Below are 15,858 nucleotides of genomic sequence, written 5' to 3'. Positions count from 1 at the left end.
GGGCTAGTGTAACCACGGCTTATCACTCAAATGATAAGATAATTTTGGACCTAAATACTATACTATCATATGTTGTTATTTGGACCTTCCTTTGTTATATTTAGCCTTAAGAATGCATATAAAATATGTGGAAGTAATAGTTTTAGAATGTTTAAAAAATGCTTACATTTCCAATCCATCGGCAAGTGCCGACCTCTAACTTTGACAATTTTTCATACTCACATTTTTAATGTAAAGTTGACAGTTTTTGGTTTACAAACTCATTTTTGCATGTAGCATCTGAATATAATTTTAGATCTGTGCTATTTCCTATTGTTTAGATTTTACAAGCGAGGTTACACTTACCCCTGAAATTTTGCAGTCGGGGCAAGTGGCTTTTTGGATTCGGGGCACGTGTAACCAGGGTGTAACTCATATAATATCCAGTAAAGAAAAAAAAAGTTTGTTGTAAATATAAAATTAATACCCGTTTTATAGTTTAGGACTTTCTTGCCCAAATGTAAATTAAAAAAAAAACAATATTACTGTGAGATTGATTCTACACATGTTAAACAACATTAAAAACCATTTAAGTACCATTTAATGTTGTGTTTTTTTATGTTTTAACAGTAATCTTTCCGTTTTGCATGTTTTGCGTTTTTCACAAAACGCGAGAAGAGGTTCACGAAAAAGTTCGTAGCTTGAGTAAAAATTAAGATATTTTAATAAGTCAAAAAGTCTTGGAATCAGCAACAGATTTGGAATCCGTCCACTTGCCCCATGTCTCTTTTTCAATGCTTTATATATTTTTAACAGGCAGGGGTTACACTTGCCCCGAACCCTGGGGCAAGTGTAACCACAAAACGCAAACTTTTTAGTCATTTTTTTTACCAAAAAAGATTTCATTTTTTAATAAAAATACATATTGTTTTAAAGCCCATTAGTCAAAGTTTATGCCTAAAAATTTTCAGAACTATATCATGTATAACAAGATGGCAATTTGAGGTCAAAGCTGAACTATGCCAAAACGTGGTTACACTTACCCCACTTCACCCTACATATAATATACATAATGTGTACTGTATAGCATATGAATTATTCTCAATAAGCAAAACATGGGAACTGAGTACAAAGATTTGCCGCAACAAGGAATACAAAATATGAGTTTTAATGCAAATATTAATAGAACTCAACTAAGTGAAACAATATAAAAGGTCGTATTAATTTATATTCACAAAGGGAGACGTAGCCTTTAATTATTCTCCATAAGAATAACATATGGGCTGAGTACGCAGGTTTGCTGCCACAGGACCATTTGGAGAAAAAATGTTTTTAGAGAAAATATCAATAGACCACAACGAGAAGAAGTTCCATCAGTATATGTTCACAAATAAGCGAGGTGTACAACTTTTCTATTCCACCATAAGAATAACATTAGACAATGTACTGTCTTTAGCACTTTCAATATCTCGGTAACCAATTGGCGTAAAGAAATGATCAAAATACCAATTTGTGTCTTTTTTAAAGCTGTATCCAATAGTAAAAACAAAAATTTGAATCTTTCAAACTTTAAATGTTAATTAATAATCTCAATGTTAATTAATGTCAAACTTTAATGTTAAATTACCCGAAACGCCCATTTTTGGGGTACAAAATCCCCCCAAAACACCCCTTCGTATTAAGCGATCTGGCTCGTTTTCAAACTTTAAGTCTGATATGCTACATTAACGGTTTGTACTAAATTTCATCAGAATTATACCATTTTTAAGTGAGTAATAGCTTATTTCCTGTAGGAGAAATTTGCTATATGCCGTTAGAACATTTTACGAAGATTGTGAAATTCCTGCACACACAATAATTGAGGAACTCTTCATTTTTGTTTATTAGACTAAAGTAAAGCCATCCATGGAAAAAAAATCGGGACTTTAATTTTTCCCTAGTCAAAATCTATATACTTCCTGGACTAAATTATAGTAAAATACCGGTATATTTATTTTTGAAAATAGTGTGTTCCAAAAAATAGGTGGTCGTTTTTGGAGCAAATTGATTAGCATATACATTTACTTGATTAATTTGCTATTCCCAAATTCATTTATAAACCTTTTTTCACAATTAGTGTCAGATACTTAAGTGTAAAGTTTTGTCTGCATTACTATAAGACGTTAACTATCTGGTAGAAGGGTATTATTTTCGATACTAATGTAATTTACAACCGGCCAAATCACACAGTGTTGGTTTTGACAAGTATACAGGGATAAGTATATAAAACACACCAAGTTTACATTAGATAAATTAAGCCATAATACTACACGCTACTTACTGTCTCCTGCAAAAGTAGCTCTGTCTTCTTGACCTGTAGAGCTTGGGAAACTCATTACTTATGTTTGAGTCACACACTCCAAAGTAGAAAGCAGAGGCTAGAAGATTTACCGTGCTTTAGATGGAAATATAGTAATTTATATGCTCACCTATTATTCTAACTAGCTGTTACCAAGACCGGATAGGTCAGCTGATACTTTCAAAACCACAACCTATATTATTTATAACAATAATATTTTACTAATTTAAGCCCATTTAATAAGGTATCATTGAATATATGTACCATAATTGGGAATTCTTAGTTACGAAACCACTTTTGCAACAATAATGAAATAATATAAAAATTTCAACGTTAAGAGGTGTTGGTATGCACAGTAAAACTGTTTCAATAACAATAGTAATGAAGCTCAAACATTTAACAATTGCATCGAAGGTTTAGCCTGATTTGTTTAACTAAACCGCAGAGAAAAGTGTATTCTGTAATCATTAAATAAATTTAATTTAAGTCGTGTATAATATTGATCAAAAACCAAATGTTTATTACCGCAACCAAATAAATCAGTTTTCCTTGGTGACGATTACAATTTTGTCATTTAAATAAGGGGTAGTTAAAGTCGCAAAGTTAATCAAAACGTGATATAAACCTGTATTCGATTGACCTATGTGAACTCTCTCCCCGTCCAATAAACTCTGCCCCAAACTCTCAACGTTACTAACACTACCACTCAATGTATTACATTTTGGGTTGCACTAAAACGATAGTGTATATTCCACGGATATAATGCAAACTCTATACCTATCACTAAAATAGCACTGAGATGAACCTTTATACGCATGACGTGCGGTAGCGGCTGCGCGGCGACTGCGACTCTCTCTCTCACTTCCCCTCTCTTCTTCGCACACTGACCGGTCATCTGGAGACCAAGTCAGCTGGCACCTTGGCGCAACCAGGAAAACTAAGGTAATAACAAGCCAAGTGGCCCTGAACCGGCGGTCATGACGTCACCTGTGAACCACAGTTCTCATAAGTGCTTGGGAATATATTGACGATAACAAGAGGTTATGATGTTTCAACGATCTAACAACACAAGATTTCACAAAAGCCCTAATCGAAAATTTTATTTTTTCATTTCAATATCTATGTAGGTTTATGTACTTTTGGCTAAAAATATACAGGGGGTTTTAAGCAACCCAAATTACAAGTACTGTGACATACTGTTTAACAAAAACCAAGCTTATATGTTGGTATCAATGTTTTTTTTTTTTTTTTTTACTTCAATGCCGATCACTTAATATTCATTGTTGCGTAGATATCTATGAGGTACAGTAGCAGGTAGGGAATTTAATGTAAAAAGGACTCAATATGGTGTTTTCCAATCTCAAAAAGTTAAAAGAATTACAAAAAAGAAAATAGTTGTTTTCGTGCCAAAAGAGGTTTGAAATTAGGTTTCCAGGAGTGATTCCAGAGCCTAATAAATTAACTAGCATTGACATGTACACATTTAAGTAAGCCAGATCATAAGTAAGCAGAAAAACGTATAACTACAATACATACTCTATTTGAGCTTGTGAAAACACCATGATAATTCTTACATGCAATCAATTCCTAATAACACTAAACCTCAAATAAAACTATGCAACAATGAATGTCAGCTGGTCAGCAATAAAGTAAAGAAACACAGGGATACCACCATGTAAGCTTGTAGAGTGTCTCACAGTCTACAGCTACATTCACAAAAGTTTAAGTATAACAATGTTTATAGAGGCTCTTCAAAACAGTGTGTTTGTATTTGGATCATAATTGAAACAGTTTCTTTTGTATGAGCATCATTGAAAAATGCCATTAAGAGCAAATTGTCATAATTATTAATAACTATCAAACAATAAAGTTAATTGCAACTTGGTTACGTAAGTTTTTTATTTAGTTATTTATGTTTTTATTTAGGTGTTCACGTAATAGGGCTACTGATATATTAAATTATTGTAGTAAATAAGTACAACTGAGCACCCTAAACATTATATTTTTAAAATAAAAAAAAATAAATATAAAAATATAATATTTAGGGTGCTCAGTTGTACTTATTTACTACAATAATTTAGTTATTTATATATTTGTTTACTCTTTGTGAGGATAATAAGCTCGTTAGGCAACAAAAAGAATGTTAGTTGTACTTACATAAGTGTTTGCATTATTCAGTACCTATTTGCATATATACTACAATAGTTAGGTTTAACTATTAGTTCAGATTGTGTGTCGTCAATGTTTCCGGTAATTTTGAGTTGCAATTGTTTTTAGATCATGTTTTGTAATACACGTTTTAAATACAGAAATATTTTCTGGCATTTATAAACTACTTTGTATTGTATGTTGCAGGATCATCGATGATGAAAATGGTAAATGTTAAAATATATAATCCCCCCTCCCTTTTTTCTATTGCCCAAATAATTATTTCCATAAAATACTAATTACTTTCCATTCCTCTACTCAGTATTTGAGACTATTCCAGAATTTTCAAAGCAAGAAAATAAACTTCGTAATATGTAATTAGAAAATGGTGTTGGCAACCCTTTACGCTTACAAAGCTAGTCTTTAGAACATTTCCCCCTTAAATCAATAAAGATTTATAAAGATATTTTGGTCATTTCCCCCACAAGTATGTGTTTGATAAATTATTATTATATCAAATAGCCCCGCTGCAGCAAACTTGTTCACTAAGAAAATTTCCATTTGTCTGGACTGATTTTCAATTAATCTATTAAATTAACATTTATTTTTAACGATTACCTAGGTTAGCTGCTACAGGGAAACTAATAAAGTGTGTTTTTTACATATCAATAGCATAGTATGAAATAAATAAATCTGCCAAATGTGGTCAAAATATATCAATAAACAACCCAACTACCACATTTTACAATATTCTCCATATTAATAACATAGGAATTTTAAATTAAATTTTTTTTTGAATTTTCTCTTTAACCAAACACCGTAGAAAAACACTTTGATATACTAAATTATTTGTTTTCTTCAGCTTTTTAAAAAGGTCTGGAAAAAAATTGATAAATTTACTGTTTTAAGGGTAAAAGATTTGAAAAACCCATTTTTACCCTACAAAAACCCGTAACCCCGTTCACATGGTCCGATCATGCTGGTTCGCAAACCCATTTAAGTTTATCCTGCATGCACCTTCAAACCAAGTTTTATAAAAATCGGACAAAAATTACTCAAGTTATCGTCTGGACGGACATTGAAAAGTATTAAAGTATAAATATTTGAACGAATGGTGTTTTTGGCCTCTGGGGACATAAAAATGAAAAAGTCCCGAGCCCAGGACTACAAACATACAGCCTAGATCTTGACCTACGGTAATAGATACTTCCCATTAGGGAAATTCGTTAAAACTAATATTATTTTACCACTGAAGGAAGAACAAGTAATGGTTAAGGAAAATCAGAGAAGTAAACAATATGATTATGTAACGTTCTTGGAAGAACTGCTCATTAAAGCCTCAATATACAAATGCTTTGTTTCGTGGTCAGTATGAGAACGTTTTAAATGTAATATTCATGATTTTTTTCGCTAAGAAAGTTCAGTATTTAAATAAAAAATACAGTATGAAAGATCATTCCTAGTAAACCAATATATAAGTACTTAAATTTACTCGGAGTACCAAATGAAATTCGACTAATAAAAAAGAATTGAATTTTTATGATTTTGTAAAAGTAAAAGTGAATGTCGAATTTTAATTACCACAATTCAGTCCGGTTTCGTCCTTTCACTGGTAAAGCACGTCGTCGAACATCATAGATCGAGGTACAGCGGTCACGGACGACCTGGATGTAATTTACAGCTGATATGTGACAGAGACCTAACACCGAGGTTTGGATGGCTTTAGGGTTCCATCTTGATATATTGTGAGTTCAACCCTCACGTTATGTGTAGTTTGAATATATCGTCCTAAAATATATCTCTCCTTCAAAATCTTGCTATATATGTACTACGTACCTGAACCTATAGAGGCTACACAGAGTTTTTTTCGTAAATGCTAAATTGAATTTAACTGTATTTTTATGACTGATATTTGTAGGTAACGGTTGTCACCACGGTATGTCTCTATTTAGGTGACATGAGTGAATTCTGATGAAAAATTTACTTTTTATTTAAGTTCTATTATTTTATTGTAAATGTCGGTCAATAGTTTTATGCAGGTATTTCAGTATTTCGAGTAAATTAACCGTCTCCTACTCAAAAGAACAGTTGCACTTGGTTGCAGAGTAAAGAGCGTGAACATACAGTTATATTCGCTGTTAATACTTTGTTCATGATAAACATTTAATTCCCGTAAAGACTTAAGTAAGCATTGATTCTTTCCATTCCTCTACTCAATAGTTGAGATTGGTCCAGAATATGTACACTGTGAGGTATTAATAAAAGGTTTGAAGGTATTAATGAATGGCGCATTTATTTAATGGATAGTATAATATTTGAAAGATAGTTTAACGGTTGTATCACAATATTAACTTAAGTTTCCTATAACTTGACTAAATAGAGTTACAAATTTAAATTACATTGAAATGTTTATAACTTAGATTCTGTTCATTAAAAAAAGACGTCCTTTCACTGAGTTACCTTTTCTAGAAACTAAACCCAATTAGGTCTGATAAAAGAGGACCGTATACGCCTCGGTGTTTTCAACGTTCGGAGGGTTTTATCAAATCAGTCCGTCGTGGACTCTTTTTGTACACTGAATTTTCATTGAAAAGAGAAGTATTGTTGAGTATTAGATTACGTAAAATTTTGAATTTTCCTAACATTATTTATAAATTTACGTCGGTAAAACCTTTGACATAACAACGACCCTTGTGCATCATTTGCTAGTAAATTTATTCTTAAGCTTCTTTAAATTGTTAACAAGGTGCTCTAAGCCTTAACATGTTGTATTATTCTCTTTGATAGAAATCTTGCTACGTAGTCTTACTTTTGTGTTATACAGTACCAATAAGCCATCCAGTTAAAATTGCCTGTTACTTCTAACTACTGTTAATAGTTTAGTGTGTTAAATTCTTCAGATATTTTAAGTTGTTTATTTCTTTGAAACATATTTTTAAATAAATAATATTTTATTCACATTGCAAAATGTCAATTTGTTTTAGCGAATTTCCCTATAGGGAAGTAGCTATTACCGTAGGTGGCACGGTAAGACCTAGACCCGGGACCGGTTTACTTTTTCATTTTGATGTCCCCAGAGGCCAAAAACACCATTCGTTCAAATTTGTATATATGTATATATATATATATATATATATATATACGTCCGTGAACGCGATAACTTGAGTAATTTTTGTCCGATTTTGATGAAATTTGGTTTAAAGGTGTAAAGCGGGATAAACTTGAATGAGTTCGCGAACCAGCACGATCGGACCATGGGAATGGGGCTTTACGGGGGTTTTATGGGGTAAAAATTGGTTTTTTCTTACTTTTGACTCTCAAAACACAAAATTTCCCGATTTCTCTTTAGACCTTTTTAAGGAGCTTAAAAAACAAATAATTTAGTATATAAAAGTATTTTTGTTCGATTATTAGTAACGAAGAAAATTAAAAAAATTGTAAATTTAAAACTCCCATGTTATTCTTATGGAGAATATTGTCAAATGTTGTAGTTTGCTTGTTTATGGATATATTTTGATCAAACTTGGCAAAAAACACACTTTATTGGTTTCCTTGTACCAGCAAACCTAGGTACTCGTTAAACCTAATGTTATTAAAATATATTTAACTGAAAATTAATTCAGACAAATGGAAATTCGCTTATTCGGTAGGTTTGCTGCGGCGGGGGTATTTAAATTGTTATCCAAACAAAACAATAAATGTTGAGAATAGATACACATTTTTTACATGGAAAAAGTGAAACTTTTCTCCATTGTGAATGAACTTAGAAGTAAATAACTTGTTTTGTGTTGATTGCATAATATATTTGCCAGATTCAATAATCGAGGTGAAAATAAATATGAAATAGGCAAAAGTAGGAGTAATTAAAATCATTAAGTATTTTTTTCACTAATTATTTTTCAAACGAATACTTAACTAATTCTTTGCCGCAGTGAACAATGTCTGCATTCCAGTACTTAAGCCCCGTGTAAACCTTGTGCTTTGCATATAAATTACCACTCCAAGAACCACCGGGTTATATCCAGCTTGGGCGATTAATTTTCTAGGCTATGTACATAACCTTCTAGTTTTAAAAAACATTTTATTTTGAGAAACATTGAATAGTATCAATGCAACCTAACACGATAACGTGCAGCCTTCGTTAAAACCAACGGTTGAGTAAACGGTTTGTTTGCACAAAACTACTGTTTTGATTCGGTAATGTTTATTTGTATTCATAATTTATCCGTGTTCGTCAATATTATAATAATAATAACTAGCTGTTGACCCGTCCTACGTACGGGAATCAATTATTGAATTAAAACTTAATATAGTTAAGAACAGCTAGTTTACACGCATAAAGAAAAATGCTGGCACTTTTAATAGGTAAAATCATCTTGTAAACAAATATCACATGACCACCTATTTCTTTCATAGGATTATAGGCCTATTCGATATGAATTTTAAATCTGATAATTTATCAATACAACAGCGATTGTGTTGATTTGAAAAGCCTTGAAGTGGGATTGGCAGTCGAATCACACACACACACACACACACACTGGTTTAAAGTATAGTAGCTACATAATGTTGATTCCAGTCTGGAGAAGTCTTTCATTGCTTGGTCCTCCAAGTGGTCGTCTTACCTGTGGTTCTCCTTGGAATACATTTAAAAAAGTTGATGTATCTTCTCTCCTCCACGCATAGCCTGTCCATCCAAGCCTTTACTTAATAATATGATAATATGGCTTAGTATGAATCGAATTTGGTTCATATTGACTCCCTGTAGCTTATTGGACAGTTTTCTAGAGACGTACCATACCAATTGACATTTTTTTGCTTTACCAACCAAAAATTTCGTATGCCTACTTAGTTCTTACATTATCAAATAATTCGTCCATACCTTTATATCCTTTATATGAATTTCGATTGTAAAATACTGTATAAGTAAACAAAGAAAATAAAAACAATAACAAATAGTTTGTTTTGAAACAGCTGCTTAGTTAAAATAATAACATTAATTAATTTGAAAAAAGTACTTGTCACATGTGTAGAAGGAAATTAAAAAAGTAAACACTTTGTTAGTGATTTTTCTATGTTCATTCCATACCATTAACCGTTGTAATATCCGTAATAATTCGAAATTATAATATTTCGAAATAATCGAAATTACCCACCCTCATTAAATATGCACATCCCATATTCATTTATTCAAATGATAAGATATTTACTTGAAATTAAAGTGATATTTTGCCTACATCAGCGCATCCAAACGTAACCACACGTGACGATGTGGAAAAAACGCCCCCAGATCTACGAGTGAACACTGAAACGACATTGACGTTCTACAGGTAGCTGAGCTACCAGGGCTTGGACCCGCAGCTGTCAAGAAGTATATGCTCCCAGCGAGCAGGAACTTCAAGAGAAGTGGCGCAAGTCGCCACAGTCAACAAGACTTGGACTTGGATGTTACAAGTTCACGTGCAAAGTTCCAGTAGTAGTATAGACTGGTAATGTAAGTGTGTGAAAATAACATAATATGCTATATTATAGCTCAAATTAATATACTGTAATTTAAAACAAGGATAGTTGTTAATTTTAGTAAATTTGACATGGCTAACGCATTTTCTATGTTAATCTAGCTAATTAAATAATTCATTGAGTTATAAAATTTAAGATTTTTTTCCCGTGATTTATCTTGTTAAACTGCAGATCTACGTAGTACCTATAAGTTTATCACTATAAAGCTTTACACTTCCATTCTTACTTTAATAAATTCAGATTAGTTTGTGTTACAGTAAATAACATTTTTAAATTATAATTTTTAATTCCTGAACGATGCATTACTCTAGGGTTAATTTGATTGATTACTATTATAACCGTTTTTTCATGGTACTTGACCTAGTAGATTTTTCCTAGTTTACTCGTTAACTGATTCTGATTCAATTCTGTTGAGTAAAGTTGTATGGACCATTTACCAACTAATCGCAGATCAACAGAGTTTGACTGATTGATCAGACTGAAAGACGCAAACAATAAAGGCCAATATCCCTCGAGCTCTCAAAGATAACACTGATTGATTCATCACTTAGCTAAATAACGTCGTTCGTTGAATCGTTCTCAGTTTTTAAATGGTTCATTGGAATTAATTAACGCTTCCTTTGCAAAAATAGTAATCAAAGGCTGAATTTTTGCTTAGAGTTATACTAAACGCGTATTTTCAATTTAGTTTGTTTGGTTAACAGGTTAACTAAAGGAAGGAAATCTATTTTAACCTCAATCCTTTTACGCAACACAATCAGTCCTTCAAATACATGACTACTTTCATTCTCGTCATACATTAACACAAAGTATGAAACTGATGAATACTGAAAGAGTTTAGAGTACCAAACTGTTTTAAATATGCTTATTGCAGTTATATACAACTAATACAAATATAGACATACTACAACTAATGAACAAAACTTACAGAATGCAGGGCGTGCCATAAAACTACTCTAAATAAACTAAAGCACTGCTGGTATTTGTTTATTAATAAACTTAAGTATAGTCTTATTGATCCCTAGAGACTGTACTCAGGTAACAATGTTGAAACAACACTACTCAGTTCGGACCTCACTTCAACTGTTGACGGAACAATATAAAGTTGCCACCTTACATCAACACCACTTACCTGTTCAAATAGTTATCGGTTAAAGGGTCGTTTCAAGAGTCCAACCTTAAATGTATCTTGGAAAAATCTGCATTTTTGTTTGAAGATTGGGCAAAAAGTTTGTTTAGGCCCCTACATAGTATATTTGGTATTGCTTTATAGACTGAATATTTGTGTGATGGAACTTTTAAATATATGAGATGTAGGAACAGCTACGTATGTTAAATAAATGTAAAAGTACGTATGTTAAAGTAATGAGAAATAAATAAGCTATTCATCAATTTTTCATCTACAGTACATCATACAAAAACTGCACCTGTGATTTTTGTTAAGTTACAAATTATAACGTAATTACATTTGTCGGAAAGGCCTGGCTGATTTACAATAAATTGTCTATATCACATTTAAATTTTGATAGTAAATTCATCACACCTTGTAAAGTAATTGTCAAGTTTAAGCACTTTATTTAACTTATTTAAAATACTCTATGTTAGATACATCCAACTATAAACTCCCAAATCCTTGCATTTTGAGAAAGGGCCTTGAATTTTAGCAAATTTCACATATATGGAATAAGCTATTACCGTACGTCTCATGGTACGACCTGGACCCGGGACCGATTTACTTTTTCGTTTTGATGTCACCAGAGGCCAAAAACACCATCCGTTCAAATTCATATACATATATTTGTTCGTTTAGCACGATAACTCGAGCAAAAATAATCCGATGACGATGAAATTTGGTACAAACGTGTAAACCTACGTTTATTCGAACGAGTTTGCTAACCAGCATGATCGAACTATGGGAACAGGGTTTTACGGGGGGGAGGGGTTATGGGGGTAAAAATAAAAACATACAATTTCCCAATTTCTCTCTGGAAAATTTTGAAGAGCTTTAAACAAATTATTTATTATATTGAAGTGTTTTTGTATGGTGTTTGGTTACAGAGGAAATACAAAAAATTGCAGAGAATGAGTGAATGTTATTTTATGGAGCATAAGTAAACTGTTGTTGTTTGCTTGTTTATGGATATATTTTTATCAAACTTGGCAAATCTATTTATTTTATATTCAGCTATTAATGTTGTATTAAATAACCTTTATTACCCTCCCTGTAGCAACAAACCTTGGTAGTCGTTAAACCTAATGTTATTGAAATAAAAAACATTGAAAATCAAATTAGGCAAATAGGAATTCGCTTAGTCTGCAGGTTTGCTGCGGTGGGGGTATTTGCAAATAATATTAATGATTAATGTTTGACAAAACAAACAACTGTAAATTAATTATTCTAGTTAAGTGTTAAATTTAAGTATTTCAATAAAACAGTCAAGGTACCGCTCGAGACGAATTGGTTCAACAAAGTTTTGAAAGATTCAGTCAGACGGAACTATCAAATACTCCCCAGGGTAAAAAGTAGTTTCCTGAAACTCAACTACTTACTGAATTATTTACAGACCTTTGTTTCATTTTAGAGCATCCTATTTATCACACAAATTGAAATATAGACAGTTTAAGCACTTTAAAAATACAATCAACCTCTAAAAACTGTGAAGAATTTTAGGTAGTCAATTTAGGCTAAGTTATTATCATCTAAATTATTACTACTTGCTAGCTCTTTGTAGCTTTTACAATATGTGAAAAAAATCTAGTAGTAATGGTAGATTTCCCCATAACTTGGCCGTATACAACTATTATTTTTTAGTGCAAATGAAAGGTAAAAAGATAGGAAAGTTGCCTGTTTTCACAACCAAATATGCTACATTTTCTCCATACAAAAAAGTGGTATTAATAATACATCTATCTACCATAAATATACTTCAGAAGTATTACACACAATGTCTAGTCAAAGTGTATAAAATCTGATCGTTATTATTTTATTTCATTCTTTGCCAAAAAGCTTCAGGCATTGTATAAAATTCCTGCATATATAGGCCTACTTCACCTGTGACATAAATATATATATATATAATGGTAGTATTTACTTAACTTTTTTTCTTCAAAGAAATTGTTTTCCAAAATAACCATGCAAGGAATGCCTTACCGAAATGCTAAATGTCTAAATGTTTAACGCAATACAAATGCTAATAACTTAATTTTGTTTTCTTATATGTCTTTACAGTCACAATAATCAACCTGTTGTTTAAGAATTTAAATGTAAAGCTCATAAGATAAACAAAACGTCCAATATGTTCAGTCTAACAACTAAGCTGATGTTATTGTAACGAATGATAAATGTAACTTAGAATAAAAGTATGAATTTTATGTAACAGTCCTCTTCGAAATAGTCATGAAATAGCATTATACAGTAAATCGAACACCAATACTTCTGCGAAAGGTTAAAGTTCAACATTTACACTTTGATGGGCTTTACAAGGTAACATCTTTGTGACAGACTGTTCAAAGAATATCAGTTTAGATGAAACTATGATTTTTCAATGTAGTTAATAGTGGGACATGAACTGAAGACTATCGTCATTCAGCAGCATTGTATCACGTACCTTTGTCAATGATTAAGTTAAAAGAGGTTGACCCATGAATAAATTACGAAATTTTAATAGAGTGCAAAACTTGTCTGAGAGTCAAACATATTGGTGAAATATCCCCTTGCCTTTCCCAGATAATACAGGATGGCAAAAAATTCTGGAAACAGCTTACTTATATTGTATTTTTAACTAAATCCGTTTGAAAATTCAAGCCTTTCACATCAACTTATATTCATGAAACTACTTTTTGCAAGCATTGCAATTTTTTGACCTCCACCAGTTAACGACCTATGAGGAGTAAGTACGTAATCTTTTATGTAAGCATAGGTTAATATGCACATAATTTTAATGGGCTGGTCAAGTGGAGTTCTTTGCCGGAAACCGCGTCTCAAAAAGTTAATCCGTTACAAAATGGTGGTTGTCCAAAGTTCTTGCAGGAAACACCTGCAGGGGGGTTCTGCGGGAGGAATTGGTAAAAAAGCATGTCTGAATCGAAGTCAAAATTAGCTATAGAGCTGAAACCCGGTTAGTTTGTTTTGAATATTGAATTTTGTAAAAAAAAAAAACAATTTGAGCCGCGGTTTCCGGTGATGAACTCCACTTGACCAGCCCTTTAAAATGATGTGCATATCAATCTATGCTTACTAAAAGATTATGCACCTGCTCCTCATGGGTATTCCCCTGGTGGAGGTCAAAAAATGGTAATGCTTGCAAAGAGTAGTTTCCATACATATAAGTTAGTTGATGTGAAAGGTTTGAATTTTCTTACGGATATAGTTTAAAATATATTAAGCCGTTTCCAGACTTTTTTGTCTCTCTGTATTTTTGAAATAGCATTAAACTACAAATGTTCAATCAAATTAAACTAAAAGTGGCTGAAATACATGCAATTAAGTAATTCAATTCGTGGAAACCAGGTATTTTAACCATATAAGTACTGTTCAGTAATTCGGAGGCTAACGTCCATCAATATCAAATTAAGTTATTTGCTTATTGATCTATGTTTATGTTGCTTATATCTATGTTTAATAAGTTTGAAAATCGTTATCAAACACTTTTATTTTGCAAATGCCTTATGTAAGCTCTAACCTCTAAACATAATTTTGAATTTAAATTAAAGAATAACATAGATGATTTATTTATTTAAAATTAGCACTGAATCATAGTGCCAGTGCAAGCAAAGAAAAAATAACAGTAACACAGGTTTAATATGATTTACTTTTTATAAAAAAATAAAAAATCATATATTTTACACTAAAATGTACTTATTTTACACTAGATTACTTATTTAGCCGTTCGATTGGGTAGTTTTCAAATAAATATGTATTCAAAATTGAATGCAAGCATTAATGGATACCGGAATAACATACATAATTATAACATAACCGTAAATTGTTCAATCAAATTAGTTGAATTTAATTCTTATAAGTGATTGATAAATAAAAGAACGGAATTTTTATTCAAAGAAATTCAAGACGTGAAGAACCAAGACACGACTACAATATTACTTATGTTTAAATATAACCCTCTAAGCAATCTTCCTAAAAGTAAAGTTTTGTTGAAAGTTGATAACGATGTGTGAACTCCTAACTCGCGATCTCGCTGTGAGAAATGTTTCAATCCAGCAAACTTGTCTCGCTGTCTAATCGGTCTCCTCCCTTATACATGATTCTTACACAATCCATATCTGAACTTCTACTCGTATAATATTACAACAAAATCTAATGTTGTATATCTGTGAGTGTGTGTGTGTGGGTTTTACTTTTCATTTCTTACTTAAATAACACATTCTTTAAATCGTATTCTACCACGAGATCCAATGGCTTCAAAATATCATACAAATATGTTTGATGAGGTCAACTCCACCGTGTGATCAACTGTTTGTATAGGCAATCTGCCATGTATGTTTCGTGGTGAACCAAATACAAACAATCAACAGACCACGAACCGCAGACCGGATTATAAAGACAATAGGTGGTATTCAATGTCCACTGTTCACACTGGTATATTATTGTTGATAATATGTACAATACAAGTAAATGAGATTAGTATTCACACCTTACTTATTAACTGTCCAAATTCCATAATTGAATTATTTCATCTTATTTGTATTTGTTTAAGTTTTTTTTACAATATCACTAAATAAAGTTCATTTTTATAATCGTTAATTTAATTAAATCAGCTAATAAGAGCAGATTCTAAAATATACCTATAAATATATAATGTATAAAGATAACTAGTGGCGTTTGAGTTGATTTTTAAATAACGAAAACAACTCCA

The 15,858-nt window shown here is 31.7% G+C and overlaps 1 protein-coding gene across 1 annotated transcript in view; it reads right to left on the bottom strand.

The window, feature by feature from the left end:
- Positions 1-3,189, bottom strand: part of LOC128982993 (modular serine protease-like) — a 30,043-nt gene extending 26,854 nt beyond the window's left edge. Inside the window, exons 1-2 of the mRNA XM_054402108.1 lie at positions 3,095-3,189; positions 2,300-2,396 (exon numbers count right to left, since the gene is read on the bottom strand). Coding sequence (XP_054258083.1) covers positions 2,300-2,396; positions 3,095-3,134 — 137 coding nt within the window. The 5' untranslated portion in view covers positions 3,135-3,189. The remainder of the gene's footprint in view (positions 1-2,299; positions 2,397-3,094) is intronic.
- Between the last annotated feature and the right edge of the window lie 12,669 nt (positions 3,190-15,858).

The sequence above is a fragment of the Macrosteles quadrilineatus genome, unplaced genomic scaffold (assembly GCF_028750875.1).
Source record: "Macrosteles quadrilineatus isolate MER2022 unplaced genomic scaffold, UCM_ALF_1.0 Scaffold_1__1_contigs__length_201487025, whole genome shotgun sequence".
In the NCBI taxonomy this organism is placed as follows: Eukaryota; Metazoa; Arthropoda; class Insecta; order Hemiptera; family Cicadellidae; genus Macrosteles; species Macrosteles quadrilineatus.
Note: the sequence above shows the minus strand (reverse complement) of the source record. Positions and strands in the feature narration are given on the sequence as shown.